Source organism: Pipistrellus kuhlii, unplaced genomic scaffold (assembly GCF_014108245.1).
Source record: "Pipistrellus kuhlii isolate mPipKuh1 unplaced genomic scaffold, mPipKuh1.p scaffold_m20_p_30, whole genome shotgun sequence".
In the NCBI taxonomy this organism is placed as follows: Eukaryota; Metazoa; Chordata; class Mammalia; order Chiroptera; family Vespertilionidae; genus Pipistrellus; species Pipistrellus kuhlii.
The window spans coordinates 1,813,477-1,836,627 of NW_023425530.1; the positions used below are offsets into that span (position 1 = coordinate 1,813,477).

At 51.9% G+C, this 23,151-nt stretch overlaps 1 protein-coding gene across 8 annotated transcripts in view; it reads left to right on the forward strand.

Moving 5' to 3' along the window:
- Positions 1 to 23,151, forward strand: part of KDM4B (lysine demethylase 4B) — a 137,126-nt gene that overhangs the window by 51,312 nt on the left and 62,663 nt on the right. For all 8 annotated transcript variants that reach the window (XR_006743041.1, XM_045589112.1, XM_045589114.1 and 5 more), the window contains exons 5-6: positions 201 to 315; positions 2,827 to 3,020. Coding sequence is in view for 7 of the 8 variants with exons in the window: in XM_045589112.1 (XP_045445068.1) it covers positions 201 to 315; positions 2,827 to 3,020 (309 nt within the window). In the remaining variant the exon portion in view is untranslated. The remainder of the gene's footprint in view (positions 1 to 200; positions 316 to 2,826; positions 3,021 to 23,151) is intronic.

Here is a 23,151-nt window from a genome sequence, read left to right on the forward strand (position 1 = left end):
CATCCTATACACACCCCCTGGAATAGATGCTGTCCCAGCAGCAATGGGACCACATTTGTGTTTTCTGGGGCTGTGCCCTGTGGTGGGGACAGGGCAGAGCCTATCCCTTGATGTATCTGGCAGATGCCCTGGGCCTGGTTCAGCTGTGAGATCAGACACATGCTCTGAGACCCCCTTTTCGGTGTGCTATTTGCTCACAGATACTGCACTCCCCGGCACCAGGACTTTGACGACCTGGAACGCAAGTACTGGAAGAACCTCACCTTCGTCTCTCCCATTTATGGCGCCGACATCAGTGGCTCCTTGTACGATGATGTAAGTTCTGGAGACCAAGAGGTTCTTGGGAAAATGAGGAACTCAGTTTCCATGGTGGAGTTGAAGGAATGAAAATGTAAATGGAATTGAAAATGGAAGTTAAAATGACACAAGCTTAGTCGGGCTTTTTGTTTGGGCTCTCATTACAACTACATGCCTAGTCTTAGCATGAATGAAAAAGGGATCCTATGGTTTTCTGACTTGCAAAATCTTTTCTACTGAGTTATAGAGTTCTGATGGCTCTGATCTTACACCCTCAGAATCCTGGCAGCCGCAGGTTCTCAGCTGGCCAAGCTGCCATGGGTTCACTTATTTCTGGTCCTTTTGCTGGGCTGGGGGTGCTTTGTGAACACCCAGGCAACAGAGAGGGACCTGACCTTGGCCTGTCCAAGGACTTAGACCAGATGCTGGTGACTGTGACTAGAGGCCCAGAGAGGTGCTGGTGTTAAGCAGAGGGAGGTTGAGTGAGACCCTTAGTTTTTAGGGGATAGTTTATTAATATTTATGGGACCTCAGACAACCCTGAGGCTAATTTCAGAGTTACTGATGTGCTCTCTCCTGGGGGTGTTCTGTATGGGGTACCCTGGGCTAAAATATGGCCTTTTCCATGCCCCGGGTGGTCTTCTTGGTCCCCATTTGTGCCCCTCTATGTTGTCACTCTGAAGGTCATGTCTTACTAGGATAGTCTCTTTCATTCACTCAGCCCATGTTCACCATGATAGGTGAACTGAGTTCACTTGAGTTTTTGTCTTGGGTGGGATTGGAGTTAGGTGGGAATAGCACCTGGGAAGAGTGGGGACCCTCCTGGATGCTCACCTGTTAGAACAGGTGGGGCTTGTGACTCCTAAAAGGTATCAGAAAAATCAGGACTACTGCATGAGTCCCCACATGAATTGTTGGCCAGCATTTCTTTTTGCCCAGAGTGATTGTGCCATATTGCATTCTACCAGCAATAAGTGAGAGTTCCTATTGCTCCACATCCTCGTCAGCATTTAGTGGTGTCAGTGTTGCGAATTTTGGCCGTTCTGATAGGTATGTAGTGGTAGCTCATTGTGGTTTTAATTTGCATTTCCCTGGTGCCATGATGTGGAGCATCTTTTCATGTGCTTATTTGTCATCAGTGTATCTTACTTGGTGAGGTTCAGGTCTTTGACTCATTTTTAAAGTGGATTGTTTATTCTCTTATTATTGAGTTTCAAGATTTCTTTTGCAAATATTTTCTCCTAGTCTGGGGCTTGTCTTCTCATTCTCTTAAAGACTGCATTGTTTTCAAATAGAAATTCAAAAGTTAAAAAAAAATTAAAGCCTTGTCCAGGGAGAACACCTGGGTTTGCTCTTGTGTGCTGCCTGCAATTGGTCGTAGTGATGGACCCGTGAAGGACCTGCTGCCCAGTGAGGCTTGGCGGGGCCAGTGCTGAGATCGTGAGCAACGCCTGCCATAGTTTCCTGAAGAGGTTTTGGGGCCTCGTGTTTCCTGTGCCTGATCTAGTGCAACAATCTCCTTTACAGATGTGGAAACTTAGGCTCAAGCAGAGAAATAACTTCCCCTGGCCACACAATGGGTTATTGCCTGGCTTAGACTAGATCCGCGGTCCCCTGCCTGTGGCCGCCTTGTGGATGTGTGAGCTGAATAGTGAGGTGAATTGGACAAGGCTTTAGAGAGGTGACCTCTTTTTGATGAGCCCTGACCTAGGGAAGCTTCTGTTCAAGGCGACCTTGGGTTTTTCTTTCTTATACTGAGGAGTCTGGTCACTGTCTCCTCCCCACACCCCATGTTCTGGGCTTCTGCCGGGACTCACCTTACAAAGATCAGCCACTGGTCTTGCCAAATCAAGGGCCTGAAATGTGGACCAGAGTAGGTGGTACAAGGTGGACTGGGGCAGAAAGATGGCTGATGTGCACTCACATCTCAACAGGCTTGAAGGGTTCTCTAGGGAAAGGAAGTTGATTAAAGCATATTTTGTGAGCTCTTATGGATAGGACGTAGATTGCTTGCTTGTGGCATTAGGAATAGATTGGGTGGGGATTCTAGCCTTGCTTGCTTGGTTCTGAGAACCATCTCCATCTCCTCCATGCGGAGGTTCCAGAAGGGCTGTCTGGCACCTTCGCTGGTCTAGCCCCACCCGGCAGCTGTCTTCCTCCTTCTGTGTCATTGACTTTGAGGTACACTAGTTACTCATGACCAAACTGAGGTCTTTACTGCTGAGATTAATACATAACTCAATGTGGAGTCTAGAGAAAGCTCTACCCAACTGCATGGCACAGGGCAGTCAGTCAGCATCTGCAGGATATGAGCAGCCAGGATGCGTTTGGACACGGGGTGGGTGAAGCTCTGAAGTGGGCAGGTTTGGAGCTGACAACAAGGCTTCTGGGCCCTCATGGGGGCTCACACAGCAGCAGGCAGCTCAGAGGGAAGGATACTTCCTGTCCTCCCACTAATGTCTGGGGCTGGTGGGGCCAGGGTGCCCCAAGGATGGCCGGCCCACTGACTGTGTGCCTGCTGTCTCACAGGATGTGGCCCAGTGGAACATCGGGAACCTTCGGACTATCCTGGACATGGTGGAACGTGAGTGCGGCACCATCATCGAGGGTGTCAACACTCCCTACCTGTACTTTGGCATGTGGAAGACCACCTTCGCCTGGCACACAGAGGACATGGACCTGTACAGCATCAACTACCTGCACTTTGGGGAGCCCAAGTCATGGTGAGTGTCCAGCCAGCGGCCTGACTTGCTTCACAGGGTGGAGGGTCTCCACTGCCAGCAGGGCAAAGGGCGGGGGAGGGCAGGTGGATGGGCTCCTCTGGGTCAGGCAGGCAGGGCTGTCAGGCAGGGTGGGCCAGGTAGGAGCTCTGGTAGCTCAAGATCTGCTGGCTCTGTCCCCACTGGCTCAGGGCAGCCTCAGTTTACACCAGATTGGGGATGAGGTATATGTGCCCCTCAGAAATGAGCTTCCTGGTTTGTGGAGTTTGGGGTTTGGGCCTAGAGAGCTTCCCACTGAGCAGTGGCTGGTCTAGGCTCCCTCAGCTTCTCCCCAGGCGGAGTCAGGCACGTGGCTATTGTACTGGAGCACTCCTGGGCCCGCAGGCCTGGGGACAGGGTAGCCTTGAGCACTGAGCCTCCCTCACCTTCCTCTTGGCCTGTGGTGTGAGGGGTGAGATTAGCAGTAGGCTCCTTCTGCCTGGGGTCCCCACTGGTTTGCAGGTGCTGAGCAGGGGTGGGTGAGCTGTCCCAAAGGCCATTCTGTGAGTGCTGGGCTCTGCAGGCTGGGGATATGTCCAGTGTGCTCTGTGTTCTGGAATCTCTGAGCTAACACTCACATCACATCCAGCTTCTGCTGGCAGGCTGGGAGGCAGCTGCCTTCTGTTTGTTCACTGCTGTTTCCAGCAGAGATTTCTGAGCTGAGGCTTTGCACATCCCTGCCTCTGTTGTCACAATAATCAGCGAAGCTCAGAGGAGTGTCAGGGGAGGCCCGGGAGCAGATTGTGGCACTCAAGACCTCAGCCACGCTAGTTGGGGGCAGTGAGGGACGGGGGCAGGGAGACACAGCATGGCTGGGGACACAGGCAGCAGACTCTGGCCAAAGCATCCCTTACCTTGACTGAGCCCATAGGCACCTCAACCCCTTTAAGTTGCTTGGTCCTCCTGGAGCACTTTGCTGAGGGGGGCAGAACAAGAGTTGTGAGCAGAGGACTTAGGAGCCAGGAGGAGATTTTGGGTGGGAAACTAGGCCTCTCTCTTCTTCTTTTTGCTGTATGACCGTGCTCTCCTCACCTCTTATGTGAACGAAGCTGTTTCCTCTCAGATAGGCAGAGAAAGATAGAAAAGCACTGGACACAGACATGGGAGCATATGTATGAGTGTCCCAGGGCTATTGTAACAAATGACCACAAGCCTTAGTACACACACATTTATTCTGTCATGTTCTGGAGGTCAGGAATCTCACAGGTGTGGGCTGGGCTTTTTCTTTTGGAGGCTCCATAGGAAAATCGGCCTTTTCCAGCTTCTATAGGAGCCATGCTTCTATCTTCACAGCCAATAGTGCAGTCTCTTCTACTTATGACTTTGACCCTCCTGCCTCCCTCCCCTTTCCCCCAGGGATATCCAGGGTCATCCCCATTCCAGGGTCTTTAATCTTTTGCCATCTGAGGTGCCATGTCCACAGTCCCCGGACTAGGACTGAGATGTCTTTGGTGCCATTATCCTGCCAGCCCTGGGCCTCTGGCCTTTGAACTGTGCTGCTCTGCGTGTGTAGGGGGTCCTGTTACCATTACAGGGCTTGTTCTCAGCCCACTTCTCTCCTTTGGTGGCGTGCGGTGGCTTTGCATTAGCCGTTGGTCATCAAAGCCTCCATGCTGGGCGGTATTTACCTTTTAGGGGTAAAATTGGAAGAGATTGGCAAGTTGGTGATGCCCTTTTCATAAGACCCAAATCTCATACCCATGAGCATGATTCTGAGCAATTGGGCAGAAGTGTTTCCTGGCTAGTGACATTGTCCCAATGCTGTCCAGGATGTCCCAGTGTCCATGCAGCCATCCTGTCCCCTCCTCTCACCATGGCAAGGCTAGGCTGTAACTCCACAGAGGCCCCAGCCTAGACCTGGTGGAGAGGGGTCCACGTTCTGCCCCAAATCCATACCTGCAGACAGGAGGGCAGGGCCTGGGAGTGCAGCTTGTGGTGTGAGTGAACCTGCCCTTCCCTGGGGGCTCTGCCTGCCACCTCCCGGCACTCAGCATGCTGTCTGTGAGCTGTGTAGGCTGAGTGCCCACAAGCAGCCTTCTGACTTCCTGTGCAGATCCACAGGCTGCGTCTATGTTTGTGTGTGAGTGTGAGAGTACTCCTGAGTGTGTATATGTGTGCTTATGTGTGTGTGTGTGTATATGGGAGTGTTAGTGTGTATATGTATGTTTATGTGTGTTTCTATAGTTGAAGTGTTTTTGTGTATGTATGCTTATGTGAGTGTGGGGTGTGTGTGTGTGCCGGGCCTGCTGGATGGCCTGGGTGATATTTCATGGTGTTGGCCAGTGACTTGGCCCATGTATCAGAGCAACTGTTCTCTGCATCCCAGTTCGGTTGGGTGTAGCTCCCCTCAGGGCCACTAGATGGCGCCCCTGCCCTTCCCCATGGACCATTATCTTCCAGCACTGAGGTGGAAATTTCCTAGGTTCTTTTTATTCTTTTTAGACTCCACCTTTTTAGAACCCACTGGGCAATGATCATCCCAGGCCCCTTGGGAGCCACAGTAGGAGGAGAGCAAGGACTCTGCTGGGCAGGGGGATGGATGGTAGGAACACTGCCTCTCATCTGCTCAGCTCTGCGAAGATGCCCCAATTTTAAGGGCATCTGGCCGGCAGAGGGACCTTAAGGAAAGAAAACCCACCTTTTCCCGAGAGAGAGAGAGGGAGGGAGGGAGGGAGGGAGGGAGGGAGGGAGGGAGGGAGGGAGAGAGAGAGAGAGAGAGAGAGAGAGAGAGAGAGAGAGAAATGGGAGAGAGAGAGAGAGAGAGAGAGAGGAAGAAGCAGGCCAATGCTGAGTCCCAGCATGTGGTGACTAAGGGCAGGTTGAGCTCTCGTAGACGTGACTCTGGGGCAAAAGTGTGTTCTGGGGTCACGAGGCCCTGCAGCAAGCAGTGAGGCTGCTGAGAAAAGCTGCTGGTCTCAGGGAGGTTGGCGCAGAAGTGGCATCAGGGATCCTGGCAGGGAGGCTGGATGGTAGTGAGATGGTGGGGGCACAGAAAAGTGGCTGGGATGTATGGTAGTGGGAAAGTGGTGGGACTGGCTTTGAGGGAGGTGAAGTGTGAGAAAATGCAGTAGGAAGTCCTTGAGAGCTGTCCATGGGAGGGGACCCAGAGAATGTGAGGGCACAGTTGCCCCCTCCCTGGGGGATGTAGCAGGACAGACACCTGGCTCTGCATGCTTGCCTCCTGTCACCAGCACTAAGTGCTCTCTGGCTACAGCCCTGAGGACAGCTCCTGCTGTCACATGCTGTACCCCTGGTTTGCTTGGGATGGCCCTTGTGTCCACCCATCACCTTACCTACACCCTTCTCCACAACCCAATTCCCGAGTGCAATGGGGAAGCCATAAGCAGGGTTGGCATTGGACACAGCAGTGCATCTCTGACAGAAAGAATCTTCTAGAAGGCACTTTGACCTTGGTCTTGGTTTCTGGTCTAGAAGGGGCATGGGATTGCACTTGGGGATCTCTCACACAGATCGAATCTGGCCAGTGGGAAGGGACTTCTCAAAGTGTGGCCATGTAGGATCCCAGCTCTCTGCTCCATGCCTGGTCAGCCCAGCCTGGTCATCGTGCTGGGCGTCCTTCCAGCTCTCTCCCCTCAGGATCAGGGTGGGGATGTTGGCATCATCTGGTGTCTCCCCACCAGACCATGGTCCTGGTGAGGGCAGGGCCCTCGGTCTTCCTTTTGTACCCAGCTCCTGGCAGTGGCCTGGCATAGAGAGGGGCTCAGTAGCTATCAGGAGACCTGGGTACTTGGACCACAGTAACCCTCAGCCTCTCGGAGCCCCAGTGCCTGAGGGGTTACTGTGGAGCCAGTACCATCCTGTGGGAGTCATTCTCCTTATCTTGCTCTGTCATGGGGCCAACATGGACACCAGCCTGGGGTGGGGGAGGTGAGGTGCCCTCTTGCCCCTGGGCTGGGGGCTCAGGGATCCACTTGACAACCCCCTGGGAAGGTGATGCCTTGCTCCCACCCCTCCCCAGAGAGGAGACATTGTCTGGCAGATTGTACTAACACGTCTGTCTCCCTAATGTATGCACTGCTCTGCTTGCGTCTACAGTAGCTTAATTGCAACCATTTCAGATTATTTCCATAGCACTTTTTTTTAAAGTGTCGACGTCTTCAGGTTTATTGCGTTTTATGAAGCCTATCTGGGTGTGTTGCTACTTTGGTAGTGTGATTTGTGTGTCAAACTGACGTGAACAGCCTGGTGTCGATAAAAGCATGGAATTTGCTTTGAAAGGCTGGCAGTGCGTGGTGCTCTCAGGCAGCAAGGCTAAGAATATCTGAAGCATTTGAGTGCTTCAGAATTCCTTTTGAGATGGGGATTTAAAATAGACTGGTACTTACACTCGCACGAGGACCGTTCTTGCCGCTGCTTGACCTTCCTGCTGCTCTGCTGCCCTGTCCATTATTGAGGCCAGGAGGGTGGGTGGGCGTGGGCATCAGGAGGAGGCAGGGCTGGCCCTGCAGGACAGTGCCTGGGGGGTGGGCAGCCCAGTGTCCAGCGGTCGTGCCCTATAGAACCTGCTGTCCTAGGCCAGACACATTTCATGAAGCCCATGGGTGGTGGTGGTTTAGCCAGAAATTATATCCCCCACAGCTTGTCCCAGGGTAACTGGTTCTGCTACCTGGTTCCGCCCCTGTGGGTCTCAGGCCTGGTCAGATACCACGCTCATCATTGGAAATCTCAGCTCCATGTGTGATACAACCACCACATGCTGTTTCACACTGTTTCTACGATGTAGCACTAAATAGTGTTTCTAGCAGTATTGCCACATGCAGCACCTTCCACCTCCTGTCCTCCCTGCTGCTTCCAAGTGTCCCCAGGAAAGAGTTCGGGGAATTGGAGAGCGCTGGGCTCTGGTCCCTTGTTTCCTGGGCACTTCGGGACCATCTGGAGTGTGCTGTGTACCCTGAAGAGGAGGGCAGAGTGCCTGCCACCTGGCACACGTTACTGCCGATGTAGTCAGTCCCCCTGGCCCAGCTGTGGTTTGGGCCTACCTTTCAGGGTACGTCCTGAGTGCCTGCATGCCCCCAAGGGCTGGCTAAGGCTTCGGTAGGGCAGGCTTGGGAGATGACAGTCTTCGAGGGTGAGGCTGGCTTAGGCGGTGGGCTCAGTTGCAGGAGCCAAGGACCACTGCGAAGAGCAGAGACTGGAAGCAGGTGTGTCCCAGTGGAGGATGCTCTCCTGCTCTGGGGGTTGGCCCTCAGGGCTGTGATCTTGGCCTTCAGGCCTCAGACTCTGCAGCATCCCATGAGTTCTGTCTCTGGCTTCCCCAGCCTCTCCATCCTTCCCACTTTAATATATCTGGGATTCAGTCTTCCAAGTCTCTGTTGTCAGTGTCCCTGAGGGCGGGGGCAGGCGACGGGAGAGAGGAGAGAGTCTGATTGCACTCCCATGAGGAGCATGGAGCCCTCACTAGCTCTGGATGGTCCTGAGGTGCGCTGAATGGATCCTTCTGTACAGGACTAGTGGCGGGAATGCTGGTGAGAGCCTGGGAGTTTAGGTGGCACAGAGCCTTCCCTGCCACCATGGGGCCTTTCGGGGCCTTGCCAGAGCAAGGTAGCTAGGAGCTACCCTTGTTGCTGGGGAAAGGGCTGGGCCTGAGTCAGGGAATGGGACCCTCTGGTGACTGCTGCCCTGGAGTCTCAGAAGCTATGAAGTTGTGTCTGAGAGCTCTGCCTCTTCGCTGACCTTTCAGAAGCCTGATTGAGGCTCTCAGCGGATTGGAGAAATTTTCCCTTTGATTCAGCTAGAGTTTTTCTTTGGCATTTTGCTCAGGGGAATTTCATAGGAGAGGGATTGGGCAGCCTTTGCTGTTAAAAATTCCCAGCAGGCACAGCCATCTCTGCCTGCACTTGGTACTCTGGAGGTATGTGTGTGCATGTGCATGTGTGAGTGTGTATGTATGTATGTGTGTGTGTATGTATGTATGAGTGGGTATGTATGTATGTATGTGCAGGTGTGTACATGTGCATCACATGCATGTGTGCGCTGCACCTTTGTGTGTATAGCTGTCCTGTGTGCATTGAGGTGGTGTGTGTACATGTGCTGTGTGTGCATGCCTGAATGTGTATGCATTTATGCATTGGAGGACATGTACTCCCTGCCATGGGGCACAAGGAGGAAGTATGCATGCACTGGCTGACTCCCATGTGACCTGTTCTCTGACTGCAGCCTGGGCATTGATGGGTTTGCTTCCCAGCAGAGCAAGATTCTTTTCGGGGACGGTGGTACTGCTGGGCTGCTTCCTTGCTCCTTGACCTGGCCCCTGGGGACCTCTCTGCAGGCCCACCTGAGGCAGCATCAGTCCTTTTTCCAGCTGCACCTCCTGCAGCATTGAATAATCCCTCCCTCCTTCCCTTCCTGCCTCCTCCTCCCTTCCTTTCTCCTGTCTCCTTTCTACCTTGCTGTCCAAAGCAACTCCCCAGCCTGGCTGTAGGTGGCGCTGGAGGACCGCAGTGCCTGGTCCAGGCCCTGGGAGGGCCTCAGCTTTGTTGCCAGGGACCCAGAAAGAGGTGGGTGTTGGAGCCACGGGAAGCTGGCCACGCAGCAGCCCCCGAAGGCCCTTGGTGGAGAGCACTGGTGTCTAGAGGAGGCCTGGTTGGCCATGTGCAACTTCATGGCTTCTGAGACTTCAGGGCAGCAGTCACCAGGGGGTCCCATTCCCTTACTCAGGCCCAGCCCTTTCTCCAGCAACAAGGGTAGCTCCTAGCTACCTTGCTCTGGCAAGGTCCTGAAAGGCCCCATGGTGGCAGGGACGGCTCTGTGCCAAGGTTGGTAGGAGCCTGACAGCTTCCCAGATTGGTTTCAATAACTTAGCTTCCCAGCACCACACCCTGTCACCTCATAGAGCAGATAGATATTCCCCCCTTCTCCCTCTCTCACCCTGGGCCGGCCCAACTCCCACTTGGTATCAGAGCACAGAGTTGGTGAGGCTGTGGTGCCTGGGGAGGTCAGATGGATAAGACCTACCAAGATGTCAGCAGCTGGCTTGATTTGTACCTTGTTAACTCGGTCCTGAGCTAAGGTGACAGAAATACAGCAACAAAGAGTGTTTTAGTGCAGAAACCTCCTCCTGAGAGCAAATGTAAGCATATTCGGGAGCTGTGGATTGCTGGGCTCATCCAGAGGATCATGGAGAGGGGAGGAGCGCCTTCTTGGTCATCTTTCCCGTCTCCTCTTTTGACCATGACCGTGGCCACAGTACCAGAGCTGGTTGTGCTTTATTCCATTTATGCCTAACCCACTTGCCTACTACCTCGTTCCAAGACTCATGCTAGGTGTCAGGGATACGAGCGTGACTTTCCTGGATGCAGCTGGGTGGGCATTGCAGTGGTGCACTCTGGCGCTGGGGTCACAGCAGTGGCACAGCCCTAGCATGAGTGGTTTAACACCATGGCCAGGAGTGTCTATGCATGCAGGTGCTCAGGGGAAGGATGGCTGTGTCACCATGGCTCAGAAACCCTCCTGGCCATCCCTTAGCCTCGCTCTTGCCTGATGTCCCAGACCTGGCTTTCTGCTTGTCAGGATTTGTGTAGTAAATTTAAAACCAAAAGCTGGTTTTGGCATTTGAAAAATTAACTCCTGATGCTAGAGAAACCTTCGAGTCTCACCCTGGGCAATCAAGTGCTATCGAACTATGAGACTAGGATTGTGTTGCTCATCCCCATGGTGGGTTTGGCAACGGGCAGTTTCAGAGCATTTTGTACAGCATGGCACCATGCAGTTTTAATCACAGATCCTTCCATTCGCATGACTTGTTTCTCTCACTAACCTTCCCCGAACTAAATTCTTAACAGCCTGGCTGAGCCTAGCGGTGGGTCACGTGAGAACACGTGCCTGTGCCTCTCAGGCAGAGCAGGGCCCCCGGGAAACCCAGTGCGTTTAGGGGCGCTCACCCAGGGGCTCCCACCCTTCAGTGCCATCTGTCTCCACTGGCTGGTTCCTCACGTGTTGTGTTGCTGCACACTGGCAGGGACAGGCACAGTTGGTGTTTGTTCAGGGAATGCAAAGTGACTTTAGCATCCAGTTAGGCAGAGGAAGGTCAGCCTTTGCTAAGGAAAAGCTCCCCGCGTGCTCTCATCCAGAGCCAGTAAGACTAGGGGGAGGGGCTTGATGTTTCTGACCAGCTGTTGCTGCACTGTGAGCCCGGACAGCTGGTGTCACTGCAGCCGATGGAATTAGGAAATAGGCTTTCTGTTCAGGGGTGGAAGGCCTCAGGGAGGACTGGGGCCAGGAGTTCCCAACGTAAAAACTATGAAGTTGTTTCTTGTTCCTTAGTCATTTGTAATAAGCTTGTCTATTTGTCACTGTTTGGTAGTGCACTCTCTCCTTTTTTAAAGATTTTATTTTTTTGAACTGTGTTAGATTTATGGAAAAGCTGAGAATGATAGTACAGAGATTTCCCATGTGCCTAACACCCGGCTTCCTTGTTATCTTTTATTAGCCTGGTACATTTGTCTCACTTAATGAACTCACACTGATACAGTCCTGCTAACTACAATCCATACTATATTCAGATTTCTCTGTTTCCCTACTGTCCTTCCTCTGTCCCAGGACCCAGTCCAGGGTCCCAAGTGACATTTGGTTGTCACATCTCCATAGGCCCCTCTGGGCTGTGACAGTTGATCAGTCTTTTCTTGTTTTTGGTGACCTTGACTGTTTTGAAAAGGGATTTTGTGGGAAGTCCCTGAATTAGGGTTTGTCTGGTGTTTTTATCATAGTTATACCAGGATTCTGGGTTCTTGGAGGAAGGCCCCACAGTGAAGGGCTCTTCCATCCCATCATATTCAAGGTCATGTGTCACCATGAGTTGTCATAGTTGACATTGACCTGGCTGAGTGTGTCCATCACTCGCTTCCCCTTGCCGTGCCGCCCTCTTTGAAGTGTGTGTGTGTTTAAATCCCAAATCTTCCAATATCAGAATTGGGAAGAAAATAATAAGCAGAACAGCTCTGTGCCTAATACCCAGATTGGACAGATCTGAGCCTTCTGGCATACTTGTGTCAGATATTTTTCATTTCTTTTTCTCCTTTTCTCAAGTTGGGATAGTTTCAGTATTTCTGTTGCTTCATAATACATACATAATACAGTGCAGAGTTCTGGCTTGCATTGGTTAGTTCACACTTCTGTAGGTCAGAACCAAGGCACAGGCCAGCTGGGTCCTCAGTTCAGGGGCTTAGAAGCTGACGTCGAGGTGTCGGCGGGTCCTTTTCTGGGAGCTCTTGGAAGGTCCTCTTCTAGGCTCATTCAGGTTATTGACAGAGGGAGGTCCTTGAGGCCCCTCTTAGGTGTCCCCCTACATCTCCCGGGAATCCTCGGGGATTCCCTCACACTTGGCACCTCTGACTTGAGGACCAGCCCCACCCCTCTTAAGAGTTCACCTGCTTAGAGGAGGCCCGCCAGGTGAATCTCTCCAATTTTAAGGTTTACTGATTTTGGGACCTTAATTTTAACAGCAATACACCCTTATGGAAGCACTGGGAGAAATGTTTCAATAACTGAGAATAGATGTGTGAGCTCCAGGGGCCAGAAGTATTGGGGACATCTGAGAACTGTGCTTGCCATAATGTGTTCCCTTTATTATTATTTATTATTATTATTATTATTTAATCCTCACTCAAGGATATTTTTTTCCATTGATTTCTAGAGAGAGTGGAAGGGAGGGAAAAGGGAGAGAGAGAGAGACAAAGAGAGACACACAAGAAAAACATTGATGTGAGAAACACAGTAACTGGTTGCTTCCCACATGCACCCAACTGTACATGCCCTTGACCAGGAATCAAACCCATGACTCTTTGGACCTCAGGCTGACACTCTAACCATTGAGCAACCAGCCAGGACTATAACTTTAAAAAAATATATTTTTATTGATTTCAGAGAGGAAGGGAGGGAGAGATATAAACATCTATGATGAAAGAGCATCTTTGATCGGCTGCCTCCTGCATGCTCCCTACTGGGGATTGGATTGAGCCCACAACCTGGATATGTGCCCTTGACCAGAATCAAACCCAAGACTCTTCAGTCCGCGGGCCAATGCTCTATCCACTGAGCCAAACCAGCTAGGGCTATAACCTTTTTTTTTTTTTTTAAATCATGAAACATAACATACTACAGAAAGTATACAAAATATGTATGTACCAATATATATGTTTATGTCCAGTTAACCAAATGGCTCTACAGCCAACCCCTGGGTAACCTTCATGATGTCAGGAAAAGCACTTTCTCCCTACCAGGCACTGTGCCCCTCCCTAAGAGGCTTCCTCTTCATCCAGAACTGATGACCACCTCCTGCCTTTGATGGCACTTCTCTTGTCATGTTTCTGCTTGTGTCAGTGTCCCTGGGCAATTGAGTGTTGGTCAGATTTGAACTCCATAAATGAACTCATTTGTATCTTGCATTTATTCCTGTTACATGTGGTGATAATTTATTCATTTTCATGGCTGTAGAATTTTCCATTGTGTGATTGTTCCTCCATCTTTTTATTTGTTCACTGTTGATGGACATTTGGGTTGTTTCCAGTTTGTGGCTGTTGCAAACAGTGAGTCATCTGTTACCTGCCACTGCATAAGAAGTCCATTAGTAGACATGACGATGAGATGAGAAATAACATACTAGTGCTTCTTGTGATGCTTCCTATGTGCTAGGCAGTGCTTGGAGTGACTTCTTGTACTTGTCTGCAGCCCCGTGCCAACCTCCATCTCAGATGAAATGTAGACGCTGGCTTGGAAGTGATGGGACTGTGACTTGAACTAGGCCATTGGCCCAGCCCGCATTCCTAACCACAGCTCTGCTCTGCCCCTCAAAAGTATCATTCTTTGAATCAGGAGGGGTGGCAGTTTCTGTCCAGGTAGTTGCTCAGCTTTGGAGACAGGGTATGTCCCAGCTGGCAAAGTTGGTCCAAACATGAAGGTCAGGTTCAGGAGAGAAGTACCCTTTTCTTACAGGGCCTCTAAAACAATCACTGAATCAAACTCCACTAGCTGAAATAGAAACTGGTAGGTTCTTGTGGGAGATGGGAGGGGATGATACAAGAATGTGAGGTCCCATGTTGACAGAGGCCCTGCCACCTTCCACAGATAGCTTCCAGGTTACCTAGGCATAGGTGTCCAGATGGGGGAAGAGGGAGGGAATGTTCAGGGACCTTTGATAGAGAGGCCTGGGAGGCAGCATCCATGGCTTCTGCCCACATCTCATTGGCTGTTGTCCAGTTACACAGCCACACTTTAGTATGGGAGGCTGGGAAACATAGTCTGACCGCGTGTCCAGGAGAAGGGAAAGAGTTGGGTGCTGAATGAAGGTGGTTGTCAGGTTGTAGAGGGAGACGAGTCTGCTCAAGCCCTGGACTCTCATGAGGATAGATGCCATCTGTCAGGAAAGGAGCTTACAGAGTGGCTGTACCTCCCCTTCCCACCCCCATAGCAGGGCCAAGCCTGGCATTCTGGGAAGCCTGGGAGCCCTGAGATGGAGACAGGGAAGCTGCAGGGGTGAGGAAGTCTGTGGAAGGAGAGGGACCAGGGCAGCCCAAGGAGGGGCTGGGCTGGAGGGTGGGCGGCTCTATCAGGAGCTGGAGTCTAAAAGTTTCCTGGGCTAGAAAGCTACTGCACTGAGGCATTCCAGGACGATTCCTCTGGCCAGGAGGGTGAGTTAGCATGGGAGGGAGGATCCAGGGCCTGAGTGGGGATGGGCAGGGTGGATTAGCCTTGCTGCCTGGTCGCCAGCCCTCTATGCAGTTACGATCATCTGCCCGTCTGCCACTCGTGGCCACAGGCATCACTGGCTGTCGCGTAGACCTGCTGGCTTGCTTTGGCAGGAGCAGATGGCCCTTCATTTTAGAGTCTTTTGTTCAAAGTAGGTGCTTTAGAGTTGGCCCAGCGATGCTCTGCATTATTGTGAGGCTGCAGGATTTTTGCTTTAGGGTAGTTGGAGCCAAGAAAGCCCTCCTGGTTCCAGTTCCTGGTTCTGGGCTGGAGCACACCAGACGAGAAGCCCGAAGCCTTTCCCTGCCCACCATTCTAGAAACTGCTCTTTCTTTGAAATGTCAATCTGGAGATCCTCCCACAGGCGATGCTTACATTAGGAGTTGATTCAAAGGGGATGGAGGGGTGGAGGGATCTGTGGCTACTGCAGGGGTGGTGGCAAGGTGCTTTCTGTTGCAGAGAGGGGCATCCTGGCCCAGAGTTGCTTACCCCCACACCTGTCATTCTAGCTGAGCCATGAGCGATTTGGGTTCTGTTTTCAGGGTCTGCTTTCCATGGAGAGGTTGCTGCCAACAGATTTCAGTTCCCCAAAAGGGAGATTCTGAGAGTCTGAACAGGGGAAGTCTGCTTAGCTTTGCTCATAAATCTGGTGGTGAACGTGCTCCTCTCAAGTTAGCCCACCAGCAGCAGATGGGAGCCCTTGTGGCCTTGGGATGCTGTGGGGCAGGTGCAGGATGGGACCAGAGGTGGCCGTGTCGCCAGGACGAGACACGCTAATGGCCCTTGTTCAGCAGCTTCCTGTGAGGCTTGATCTGTCTGCTCTCTCGCTCCTGATTGTGAGCTGAACAGAGCTGAGCCAACGTAACTTGTGTGTGAGCTTAACCCACTCCAAAGTGCCAGGGTCCAGAATGACTCGGGAGTGACTCTTAAGTGCCCTGTGGCTTTCACCTCCTGGGCAGGAGGCTGAGACCCAGATGGACTTTCACATGGAAGCTGGAAGCCCTGATGGTCACAGGGCCTGTTTGTAAAGTATGTGTAATCCTCATGTCCAGCATTCTAGAAAGCTAGTCCCCTAGTTAAGAGGGCAGGTCAGGGTACCCAGGATCAACTCTGGTCCTTCCAGTTGCCTGGGGCCTCAGCTGCCAATGTGTGTCCACTGAGGTTCAGTAGGCCGTGCGAGTCTGGGAAGTCATTTAATAGATCTGAAGCGTCCCACATTTAATAGGCTGAAGGTGGCCTGACTGCTCTCAACCTGCAGAGACCTGGATTTCAGCCACCCTCTTAGGCCTGCACCAGCTCATTCCCACGTCCCAGGCTTGTGCTGAAGACTCGGGGGTGGCTGATGGCAGCCTATCGAATCCCTCTTCACTGTGGTCAAATGGGAGCCAAGATCTTTCTCTTGAGTCAGCAGCCCCTATCCCTTCAGACACTCCTGTCCTCTCAATACATTATCCTTGCTCTTTTCTGTTCAGACCATTTTATATGTTTCAACAGGAATAAGTCAAGCATGTCCCCTCCTAAGGCACACACGCTCCTGGAGGAGGAACTTGGTGGTGGGAGCACCAGTGTCACTAGCTACCACAGGGCTCTGGGCACACTGGGAGTCTGCCCCCTGGTTGTTTTACAGGCAGAAATTCAGACCGGTTCTGAGAGGAGATTGAGGTCTTTGTAAATGGCACCAAGTTCTCACCAGCCCCGTTTCCCATGGATCGGTCTCCCCCACACTGGCAGCATAGGCCCTTTCTGCCCACTCTTACTGGATGCTCAATCGCCTGTGCCTGCCTTTCAAAGCCTTACCTGAGAAAGACCCCCCCACAGCTTTAAAAACGGCATAAAAAACAAGCCGACTTGGCATCCTTAGTCCTGTCACGTACCAAAAATGATTTATGTGCCTATAATAAACGGGCTGGAATCAGATGTCTCCAATTCAGCGATTAATTGCAGGCTCAACACCACTTACTTTGTAAAGTCTGCTCCTTTAATTAAAGTGGGCTGGCAGTGTGTGCAGCCAACTCTCGCTCCCCTGAAGCTGGGCCCTGTAGCTGCGGGACCTCTAGGATGCTGACCCATCCCAGATCCCCCAGGGGAGGTGCTGCAAACAGCTGGGACCCAATAGAGGTGGGGCCAGGCTGGGCACAGCCCTGGTGCCAAGGTGCTGACCCCACCCCCCCCCACACACACTCCTGGCCCCTATCCCGGCTCTGTGCACCTTTGTCTCCTGCCAGCAGGCCAGTTCAGTTTTGCATTCCTACTGGCAGTGGGTCGTCTCTGTCTGAGACTTTCCATTTTCTCTGAGAAGATGCTCCCAGGACTCTGTTTATCTCATGTGTAGGTTTCAATAAAAATGTCATTATTTCAAATCATTGACACTGCTGATGTGAGATACCAAATTTCATTCTCTGTTGTCCTGGAAAACGATCCATTAAAGATAACACTGCCGTGGCTCAATAAGGTCCTTTCCTGGCAACAAGCCACCCTGATCCTGGGCTGATCCTATCTTCCCAGCAAGTGTTCATATCTGTCCTGGGGTGGGGACAAATGAGGGAGGCTGCCTCCCCGTTTAACAGGGCTCCTCGGGAATTAAGATGGGATTTCCAGATAAACTGGGCTGCTGTCTCTCTGCTGTCAGACCATTTCATTCATTCTCTTAGTGAGGGAGCCAAGCAGCCCAGGCCGCGCTCCTTTGTGTAGCGGTGACCAAGTAGGGGTGTACAGGAGTCGTCCCACCCCCCCTTCCCCCGCCCCCAGATTGTAGTTTCCATGTGCACACCAACTGTTCAGGGGCCTGGAAACGAACTTCTGTTCCGCTCCTGAGCGTTTAGGAAAGGGCCTTAGCCTCCCCTTTCTTGCCTTGGGCCAGGTCCTCTGCAGTCTCCCGTCCAGGCTCACTGGACTGGTGACAACGCTTCTTCCCTCCCAGTGGGGTGGGTAGGCCCAGGGTGTCCAGGGCCGGCTCTCCATCCAGGCCTTTGGACCTGCTCCCTCGTGTTTCAAGGGCAAGCCTCTCTGCCGGGCGCTTTTTCTGACATTTTTTAAAAAATTTATTTTGCTAGACGATCCACTTGTCCTGCTTACCTCTGCTGTCTGGGATCCTTCTTGCATATTTCAACCATAATGATAAGGCCATCCTGCTCGTAGCCAGCGTAATGACCCCACCAAACTGCAGTCAGTGCTGTTGTCACAATCATTGGCACCCCTACCTTGTTTACTGAAGGACTGATCACAGGCGAGAGCCCTTTCCTGCTCTGCACAGAGGCACCAAGCCTCCCAGAGATGCACGTCGGCTCTCCTGGTCAGATTCTGATTCTGTCAGCGGCAAGCACTCACGGGGGTTTATGTTTGACCTTGTTTGTGGTGGGAATTTCTGCTTTTGACCCCAGGCGAGGGGCAGGAGCGACCTCTGTAGGTTTCATAGTCTTCTGTGGATGTTTCTGGTGCATAGGAAGAAGCCTGTCCATGTGTTGATTTTTTAAAATTCTGTGCCTTTGCCGGACTGTTTTGTCCTGTAGTTCATCAGCTTGTTCTCTTAGTTTTCCAAGTAGAAGATTGTGTTACTTAAAAGAGAAAAGCTTGTCTCTTTACTTCTAATTATTACTCCCCTTCATCTTTCTCTTGTCTTATTACCTTGGCTAGTGTCTTTAGTATGTGCTGTTGAGTGGCTGTGATAACGGGCAGCTTGCCTTGCTCCCAGTTTTCCAGAATGCGTTCTGCCTCACTATGAAGTGTGACTGTGGGAAGGTTCCTCCTAATCCTAGTTGGCTAAGAAATTTCATACTGAATGGTTTGGAATTTTGTATAGATTTTTATGTGCAACTCGGGGAATAAACACTTGGTCTTGTAATACATTTTTGTGTCTGATTTGCTGACATTTTATTTAGGACTTTTGTGGCGTGAGACTGGCCTGTTATTTTCCTATGTATCTTTATCCTGTGTTTGTGACAGGGTTTCTCACTTATTCATTAAAAAATATGTCATATTCATAAAATAAGTTTACTAACATCTGATGCCCCTGTCTGCTTGGTAGTGTAAATGGGCACTGGCCCTTAGTGTGAAGGTTTACTAGGACGCTCAGTAAAACCACCAGCCTCTGTGACTGTCTTTTCAGGGTTTCTGGTTTGTCTGATGGGGCTTGAATTAACCTGGTGGATGTCTTGGTCTAAGCACAGAAGATGCTGAAGAGCCAACTGCATCTGTGTCACTGAGCCCAGTACCTGGGTTGGGTACCATGGCTCACCACTCCTGCACCTCAGGGGTAGGACAGGGTTTGTCTCAGTGGCCACCACATCAGGGATGACTGCTTTGATTGTGTCTCTGGGCACATCCACTCCACAGTGTAGACAAGTGGAGTAGTGAGGCCATCCTGGCCCAGCTCAGCTCTAACCATCTCGGAGATGGTACTTCTGTTGCTGGGGACTCTCGGGAAGCCTGTTCTGTGATTCAGTCATTCTTCTGGGCCTGTCCAGGCCTTGGGGCAATATGCTGGAACCGTCCCATCGGCTCATGGTGAGAGAGGTCACAGGCTGTGGCCACATAGGGGCTTTGTGCTTGGGGACTGCAGCAATAAAGGCTTTAATGTCTGCTCAGCATGCAGGGCCCTGGCAGGGCCGATGGCATTTGGAGCTGTCTCAGTCTCCTGGGCCTGTGCGGGTGGGTGGCTTGCTTGTGCCAGGTGGCCTCCAAGTTGACGCGTGGTCTCGGCACTTCCAGTGGACTCTGTCTTCTTGTTTCTGTTTCCATAATTACAGCATGTTAAACGACGTTGGGCCTGTCTGCCCAGGCCTTGTGCAGATGCTGTGAAATTAACTTTCTTCCCTTTCCACACGCGTCAGGCTCGACTGACATTTCCAAAGGCTTCCCGGCTGGACCCCTGCTCTTGGCATGAGTTTCTCAGCAGAGAGGGAGGGCGGGGAGATGAGCTTTCTTATCACCGGGGCCTAATTGCAGGAAGCCATGTGCCAGTGGAAGCTGTCAGGCTCGGCGATGAAGAAGTTCCAGGTACTGTTGTCACTGGCCGAGTAGAAAGAGTCCTGTGGGGGGGGGGGGGGGGGGGGGGGGAAAGCAAGTCAGTGTTATGGTGTTGCAACTCCTGATTTTGAGCAGGGCGGTCCCAGGCAGGAGCCGCACAGAGACTGGGGGACCTTGCCAGGAAGGGTAGTTGAGGATTTGCAGGCGTCTTCAAACTACGGCCCGTGGGCCACATGCGGCCCGCAGAGGAGTCTGATCCGGCCCGCCAGGTTTTTTGGGCAGTGAGTGCAGCCGAGGTGTTACAGTAGGAATTAGTAGTTCATATAGTCCGGCCCTCCAGCTCTCTGAGGGACCGTGATCTGGCCCCCACTTTAAAAAGTTTGAGGACCCCTGATTTAGAGCTTTGATTTGAGAGCCTGCCCCCCAATGAAGTCTCATTATTCTTGCAGGGCAGGACAGGGTACTGGGAATTACCTCATTACCCTGTAAATGCCTCTCTCTTTGAAGGGGAGCCAGTCCACCTGTGATATCCCTGCAGCTCAGAGTGGCTGGCAGGTGCGAGGAAATGAGGGGCCAGTGGCCAGACCCTCCTCCGGGCTGTGGGCTGGGTGAGAGTGCTTCCACTGGAGTTTCACATTTCTGGTCCTGAGGGTTTGCTCCGTGACCACGGATTTTCTTGCTGGTCTGAGAGGCAGCAGTCTCTCTGGCATTGCCTGTCCATGGCCGAGGAGAGGAGGGGCAGAGGCCAACCACCTTCGCTTTTTGGGGTCTTGTATAGCTCTCCTAGGGCAATGACACATTGATCCTGGGGCTGCTTGGGTCAGCTGGTGGCAGGTACTGTGTTGCATGCACCGGAGTATAGCCCTCTCTCATCACATCACCCATTCAGGGAGATGGCCGCAGGCGCCTACTCCTGGTGGATACAGGGAATGGTAGGAGTCCATGCTGAGAGCCAGTTAGTCCTGTGAGGCCCTGTCGCACGTCGACCTCATAACTAATGATCCCCGAGCAGATCCTGCTCTCCAAGATGCTCTGTGTTCCTCTTCCTGACACACTCATTTAATTTTTAACTCACAAGGCATTTGCTTATTTATTTTCATTGTTCTTGATAATAATTCTAAGCCATTAGAGGGGAAAATTATATTCAAAAATGCTGTTTCACACTTTATTTGTTTGATGATTTAGAGCGATAGAAAGTAGCACATTTGCTGGCTTTTATAGTCTGATAATTATTCACATCCATCAAGTCATTCCAGGGGAATAAACAAAACACCGAGAAAATGACACTATTAATAGCATCCTCCTTGGCGGACAGGAGACTCCCCGGCGTGTTGGTGAAATGAGGATGCCTGTCCCCTGGCTGAGGCGAGCAGCCCTGCCCACAGAGGACACATTTCCTTGTACTCACCTGGCTCCGTTAGAGCCACCTGGCCAGCCTGCGGAGGCCTCCCAGCACCCAATGTCACAAGCCCTGGGATTTCTTTATTGGTCCTCTGGAGTCTGCCATGACCTGCCTAGCAGAAGCCCTAAGGCCTAGGGCCTCGAGGTGTCCCAAGCCACTGGTCTGGAGGAGGGCCTGGCCTCAGCAGGGCCTGGTGAGAGGTCTTATCCTCTGGCCTCAATGGTAAGCCAGGAACATTGGGCCAAATGAAGCTTCTCTCCAGTGTCCAGTCTTTCTGATATGTTCCTGAACCTCAGGTCAGATTCTCAAACATGTTGGTGAGTCTATTTGTTGTTTCTTAACTATCATATAGCTTTTGGGGGGGCCTTGGGTCCCCATGGCGACCTGGTTTCTGGGCTTCTATATCTCCTGTTGTATCCCATGAGCTTTATTCCTAGTCTAAAAACATGTTATTTCCTCACTGAAGCCCCTGCTATTTGCAGACAACTGCCTTTCTGACAACAGCTTCTGGCAAATGACGCCCGATTTGTCTCCCTTGGCCTCTTCTGTGCTTCCACGACATTAAAGCAGGGTTATGGAGCCTGTCAAGTCCTGCTGCAGCCCCTGCAGGGTTACCTGACTGGTTGCCAGGATACCATTCCGACCGTGCAGCCAAAGATATGAACCAAATTTTCTGTGACATTCTGGTTTAGAGTCATCTAGATGTACTTTGTGTCAAAAAAAAAAAAAAAAAAAAAAAAAAAAACCCACAAAAAACCAAAACACCTTCAAAAGCAGAAAGTAGGGAGGGGTTTTAAAATATGGAGATAAAGACACAGGTGGATGGAGGATAGCTCTGGAGGAAGTTTCGGAAGGGCAATTCTGGCTTGGTAACCTCAGGTCTGGGACTTGCCTTGTGTCCAAAGTGGTGGCAAACATGTCCTCTAGAAGGTGCCTGCTCTGACTGCCCTCAGCCTCTGTCTTAGAGCCAGGCTCCCACAGGCAGGGCTGGGGACTGTGGCCGGAGAGCCCTGGGTGACTGCACAGGTAGCCTGAACCACCTCCTATTTCTGCCTCTACCTCCAAAGCCCCTGCTCTCATCTCCCTTGCACTCTGCCCTGTTCCTTTCTCCTCACATCTCCAGATTGTGCCAGCATGACTGTGCTGGGTGCAGTCTCTCCATGCCCTCCCACTGGCCTAGGAAGTTGACTTCCCAGGAGGGTCCACTAGATGCTACTTGTCGGGAAGGGGAAGCAGGTTGACTGAAGCACGTGGCCAGCTCTTGAGGACGCTTGAGGGCCCATGTGTATCAGGGCATGGGGGGTACCAGCCTCACTGGAGAGGCTGGAGAAGAACGTTTATGCTGGTGGAGAGTAGGCTTGGGGAGCCAGGAGAGGTTCTGAGCAGCATTGGGGCTGAGCTGGAAGAGGGAGAGAGACTGGAGACTTCATGTTAGCCCAGTTAGCTGAGACAAACAGGTAGTCAGAACAGATCTCCCATGGTTCTGCCCAAGGAACCCTCTGCCACACAGGTGACCAGGGCTGTCACATATAAAGAGAGGCTGCCTGGGGTTGCAGGCTGGCAAAACTGATTATTTTGGCCCTGAGATGTGACCTTCTGATGGGGATAGATCTCTTGGGAAGTAAGACAGACTGCCCCCATGTTGGTGACCAATATACTGACTCTTTTATGGCTCCGAGAACTCACTCACTAATGTCCTGACAGATGCTCCCTGCCTTGAGGGTTAGCGAACACACTCACTCAGCTCCAATAACTGTTTCTCCTTCTTTCCCTTTTTTTTTCTTCCTGAGCCAAACCTGAGAGCCTGATCTGGTGGCACGACACTGGATGGGACTGTGACAAGGATGCTGTGCACAGGGCTTCTTGGGGGCCTGAGGTGGGGACCCCCCCACAAGGCTCTGCTCTGGGATCCCCACAGGGTCCTGGGTGCTTCTCTCCAGTGGCAAATGTCAGTCCCTGTTGGAAGGCAGCTCTGTGACTGGTTCACTAGACCCCTATGTCATTGGGCTCATCGGGGCACCCAAA